The following is a 5,753-nucleotide window of genomic DNA, read 5'->3' as shown; positions in this document are numbered from 1 at the left end:
ACGTGGCCTTCAATGATCCACCTGTGTTATTATTCATACATTAAACAGACCTCAAATAGGTTGGTATCCTACGTTTTCATTATATAATTTCATAAAGGCTGCAGATAGGAACTTTAAAACACACACTGACCAAAATGACGTCACGTGCACTTGTAACAATAAAGATTTACACTGTGCACATTAGAGCTAGTTGACGTTTTTATTTTTGAGATGACTAAAACTCACCCCGAGGGTTTGATGTAATCAAGCGCAATCGTGTGTATAATATGCATAAGCAGTTTGCTTGACAGATTAGATGACTCTGTATCTGCGATCTATATCCATGCACCTGCTGCATAACCGTTATTTTATGCGCTGTGACCCAGACTGACGCTTCAATGGCTGCGCTCATTACAATGATGCCCATTATGTTGTCAGACATTGCTATGAGTTGTTTATGCATCTCAGAGTCACATTACGAAGCAAAGAAGCAAGCACAGATTTTTTTTTTTTTTGTAGAAAACGTTATATTTATTCGTACAAACACGCTTGCACCAGATTTATATTTTGAGGTAAATACATAATAGAATAAATCTCTTTATATACAATAAAAATACAATAGCATGAAAGCAACAGGTTGAATAAATAAAACAAAAAGAAAGTGGTGGGAAAGCAGTCGTAACTGTATACGGATCAGCCAGACAGGAGAGGTTTCTTCGGGTCAAAATACATAATGCATAAGGCCAGATCTTTGTCTTGTCCATTCATTCAGTCTATTGTCACAGCGTTGAAACTGAATTTTCACGCTCGTTTTTCTGCTTTATCGCTCTACAAATTGTAATATTGACTTTTCACCTTGGACTGCAAAGGCCAATCAGTCTTGCTTTAAATTATAATTTTCTCTAACAGGCGTTTAAGGTCATGCTCCAAAGAATGCGCAAAAGTGCAAAGATATCGGAAAAGGCATCAATATCGGTAACAAAACGTACAAAAATAAGAACATTCTCATCTGTGAACTGTCGTTAAGGCAAACAGTGAATAGCTAATGTTGTGCTCTTGGTTCTATTAGAAAAGTAAGAGCAAAGTCCTCTGATTTTACACTACACGCTTCAGCAGACTCTATACAGACATGAGAACGCTCGAGTCACATTAATAGATGCTAGGCACGAAGTTGTGGTAGCTGTAAACTACATCGGTCTGCAAGTATCCAAAATCGTCCATGGCTGCGGGGCTGCCCGGGTCTGAATTGCAGTAAGACGGGGATGAAGACGAGGGGGATGAAGACGAGGAGGATGTGCCGGATGGCCAGGAGCAAGAGTCACCGCCGGGGCTGGGCGCATCTCCCATGCAGCTTAGTCCTGGGAGCAGCAGCGCAGGGTCTCTGGGCTTGTTCTGCCGCTGGTCTGCGATCCGGATGGTCTCGGAAAGCGCCCAGATGTAGTTGTGAGCGAAGCGCAGAGTCTCGATTTTGGTCAGCTTCGTGTCGTCGGGAAAGGCAGGCAGCACGCTTCTCAAAGCATCCAAGGCGTCGTTGAGGTTGTGCATTCTGTTCCTCTCGCGGTCGTTGGCCTTCACCCGGCGGTTCTTCTTCACGACGTGCACGGTGGCTTCGTTCCTCGCGCGCCCCCTGCGCCGCTTTTTCTGCTGGAGCTCGGCTGGAGACGCAGGCGGCTTGCCGCAGGAGGACGCGGGGGACGCGGAGTGGAGGCTGCTGCGTGAGTCCTCATCATCCGTGTGCGTAAAGGAGTAGTCGCAGCTTGAGGTGTCCATGTCGGAGTAGACAGTCTCCATTGTTGGTAACCTGGAGAAATAGCAAGATTCAAGTTAGGAATACGCCAAAAACAAGCTCAGAAAGCCATTCCAAGTTCTCTGCGCGCAGCACTGAGGGTGCTTGGTCCTGCCAATACACACCTTATGTGGGCTGGGAGATGAAACTGGGTGTTTGAGGTCTTGCAGAGTCCTGCAGATAGTTTGTGTTGAAGTTTAAGGCACGCGTCTGTCTTGCTCTTACCCCTCAATCAGCTCGTGCGAGCTTGTGAGCTTGGCACACGACTGGCCTCACCTACCTTATATACCCTGGTGAGACAATGGACGTACCCCCCTCGCTTTAGCATTTTTGTGAAGGATGAATGAATGGTTTGCATCAGGTCTGCCCCGTGCCGCACGACCATCTCATTAGCATAATTTATGCCTGTTGTTTGTTCGCCCTCTGAAGCGTGCCTGTAATCACCGCTGGCCAATCAGAGAGCCGGAGAGCTGACCAGCCACGCGAGCAGAGCTGTTGCTATCTGTCCAGCATGCACCAAGCCCACTTTAACTTAAATCTTAATAACTTCAAAGAGGGAAAACAGCTTGAATGACTATTTTGCTTCCAGTCAGAGCATTAGCGATCTGGTCTGGACCTGGCACTTATTGCTCTTATAAAGTCATAAAAAAGTTATTGTTTTACAATGTTACTTAACATTACTTATTTCCACAGAAGTGATGGATGTGTCAGGGGCTTTTTTTTTCTTTTCTCCCTAGAAAGGGGCGGAGGGGAGGAAGAAGGGCTTTGCCCACAGCTGAGAGATGTTGCCAAGGAGATTTTGACAGGATTAGGCACAAGTGCACGAGACCTGATTGCATTTCAATGGCAGAAACACGTGAGAAAATGAAACAACTGAATTACTTAAAGCGGGTCTGATCTGGACCCCGAAACAATCGTGCACGCTGCACATTTTAAGAAAAGAAAGCAACGCAGCGCACGTGGTTGAGGGTCTGCTGCGAGTAAAGTGAAATATGCGAGCTGAATAGACGTGATATTTCAATGCACAATGGCTATTGCAACATTAAAAAGCGAGCAGCATTAAAACGCGTAAGATTTGCATGGCAGGTGTGGAAAGGTGCATTGCTCTTGGATTGGCATGTGACGTGTGAGGCGCAGAACTCTCTTTATTCTCGGGGAGAATGGTCTTTTAATTTATTTTATATCTGTTTATGCAATTCGAATTAAAATTCAATTTTGCATTCGGCCCAGCATTAATCCCCGGGTATTAACGCGATTACTGTTCGCAAAAGATCTTTGAGTCAGAAAGTCTGATAGAAGTTTTCACATGGTAATCCCCGGAATAATCCTTTCCCCTGGCGCTGCGGCAGGATCGGGGCCAGAGGATCCTTTCTCCTTCTTCAGAATTCAAGCAGGGCAGAATAGGGCCATTACTTTTGAATGATAATTAATTCCTTACTCCAGTGCTTCAATTGTACGGGGATACCACACCCCAAATAAGAAAATCACCCCCACGGCCTCGAGAAGGCCTTAAGAGACTGAAAATAAATTCTAGGGTTACAATGTTTAAAGACACTCCCTGTTCTAATAGTCTTGGAACTTGAATCAAATCTCCACTTATTTATTTATTTATTTATTTATTTAGTAATTAACTGCATTAGGTTTTGTGCAAATAAAATATCATTTATGTTTCCAATGTTGGAAAATGTCAACTATTTCTTTCTTTCTTTCTTTCTTTCTTTCTTTCTTTTACATTTATTAAGTTATGTAAACATTCATTCATCTAAATTCTTTTTTTTTCAATAACTGGGCTGTTAGCTACTGCATTTTGTGCTGTATTTACAAGCAAAATTCAAAATTTGCCATATTTTGTCAAGAATGTCTAAGTTAATATGCAGTGATTTATAATATTAATTACTTTACAAAATGATTTTTTGCATTTTATTAATTTTATTAACATCAAAAACAACATTATATTACATTGTATTATATTATATTATTCATTTACATGAATGACATCATGAATATTTGTATTTTATTACATTTAAAATACATAAAACATTTATTAAACAATATTAGATATTATATTATATTATATTATATTATATTATATTATATTATTTAACTGAAAATAACAACAACAACAACATCATTTACATTTAATGTTAATGTAACTAAAAGCTGCATTTCAGAAACATTACATTCCTATATTTAAAATATATATGTAAATGAACCTATTTGTTTGCCAAATACACCTGAAACATATATATATTTTTTGTATTTATTTACAAGATTTCAGAACAGGTGCTATTATCAAAATGCAATGGAATCTCATTACAAGCGATGTGAATGTAAATTTCGTCTCTCTTTGTGAGTCAGACACATAATGTACCAGTTCGTGAACCTAGTACTATCAATCAGATGTCCAAGTCTAAATACAAACCCTACGGTGGGGCATTCACTTGTCTCGGTGTATTTGTGCAAGTGCATAATTTACCTCTAGTTTACCCTGCATCAGTGCTAACAATGAGAGCTGTGTCTCTAAAGACTTTATATTTGAAAGTAACCAGGGCAACTCTTTGGTAAAATGAGAAGAAGCTTTGCACAAGCTACAACACCGTAAAAGGGAGGAAGTATACAGCCATTCCCTGACTAATGATAAGTTCATACACCTGACCTCACCAGACTGTTCCATGCATTAGACTTTTCGCTTAGCAGACCGACTGTCTTTCTTTTTTTTGCAACAATATCCATTTTTTGACGATTTTCGGATTTCTGTTTCTACATGTAATGCCCCCCAGAAACATAGGTTGAGTTGATGGCATCACTTGTAGGTGTTCAAATCAGCCATATGGTTTTGAGTGCAATAACTTGAATCTCTCGCCAACAATGGAGTAATTGAGAAGGGAAAGAAGTCTGAGCTTGACTCGACAAAGCTGCAAAAACTCCTTCTTTCACTCTAATGAAGCTGTTGTCTGGAGATTCTGTGTGGGGTTGGGAGGGTGGTGGTGGACGTGATTTGTCATACAATCTGAATCTTTAGGAGGGCTGGAGAAAGACCTCCTCTCCATATGTCTGCTTATTTTGCATCTGAAAGCTACCTTTGGCGAGAGCAGGGGAGAGGGGGAAGGAAAGTAGTGCGCTGAAGCTCAGGAACAGGGCTTTCTTTCCTTCAGCTCTGAGAGCACTCAGATCAACACTGGAGAAACTACAGCTTTGCTCTCAAAAAACAAAAGCGCCACAAGAGAAATATTATTTCAAAAAAGTGTGGTAGGTTTGCTTAGAAATGTTTCGTTTCTTTCACCTAGTTGTTAAAAAAATGACACCTAAAAATGATAACATCTAAGTTTTATTCAAGTCAAAAATATTATTTAATATCACTAAATCAACCTAAATACATTATACCAACAAAACTACATTTTATGGGTTAAATCAAGTCGAAATTAAGGTATCAGTTGCAGGTCACCACTTTTTGTCACAGTGTATAATATTTCCTTTGTATAAATCAGTCACAGAAAATTAAGAAAAAAAGCAAAAGAAAAAAGGTATATTAGAGTTTTGCATTATGTACTTGTTTCCTTTGAAAGTAGAACTTACTTCTGTGTTGCATAAAGTGATTAAAATATTTAATTATACTGTAATAATATATATTTGTATTTTTGTAAGCAAATTAAATAAAATGTATGGAATGACGGACGGAAATAAAGCAAGAAGTAACATCCTCCCTAAACACAGCATGACAGAAGGGCATTTAAATAAACCTATTTTTAATCCTGTTTATTGCTAGAAAATTACAAAATCACGTAATTCAGTTTTTTTGAATACCTAAAATAAATATCTGACAAAAAAAAAACTAAAATAAATAGTAGTTTTATAAAATAAATGTCTCAAGAAATGTTTGTTTGAAGCGAGTCTTCTAGGAAAGTGTTTGACTTTTAATTTGAAAAGTCACCCGGAAACACTCTTGTACAACAAGAAGAAGAAGAAGAAGAAGAAGAAGAAGAAGAAG

The 5,753-nt window shown here is 39.3% G+C and overlaps 1 protein-coding gene across 1 annotated transcript; it reads right to left on the bottom strand.

Moving 5' to 3' along the window:
* Window positions 1–1,128: 1,128 nt before the first annotated feature.
* Window positions 1,129–2,066, bottom strand: neurog1 (neurogenin 1). Its single transcript, XM_016553693.1, has 2 exons — window positions 1,891–2,066; window positions 1,129–1,780 (listed from the first exon to the last, which is right to left on the bottom strand). Exon 2 carries the CDS (start codon window positions 1,768–1,770, stop codon window positions 1,129–1,131), a length of 642 nt encoding a protein of 213 aa, XP_016409179.1. The 5' UTR covers window positions 1,771–1,780; window positions 1,891–2,066.
* Window positions 2,067–5,753: the final 3,687 nt, after the last annotated feature.

Source organism: Sinocyclocheilus rhinocerous, unplaced genomic scaffold (genome assembly GCF_001515625.1).
Source record: "Sinocyclocheilus rhinocerous isolate Xijiao unplaced genomic scaffold, SAMN03320098_v1.1 scaffold44, whole genome shotgun sequence".
NCBI lineage: Eukaryota > Metazoa > Chordata > Actinopteri > Cypriniformes > Cyprinidae > Sinocyclocheilus > Sinocyclocheilus rhinocerous.
Note: the sequence above shows the minus strand (reverse complement) of the source record. Positions and strands in the feature narration are given on the sequence as shown.

What these genes read in the sequence shown, in the direction of transcription:
- neurog1 (XM_016553693.1), bottom strand. Translation starts at nt 1,770, where the DNA reads ATGGAGACTGTCTACTCCGACATGGACACCTCAAGCTGCGACTACTCC.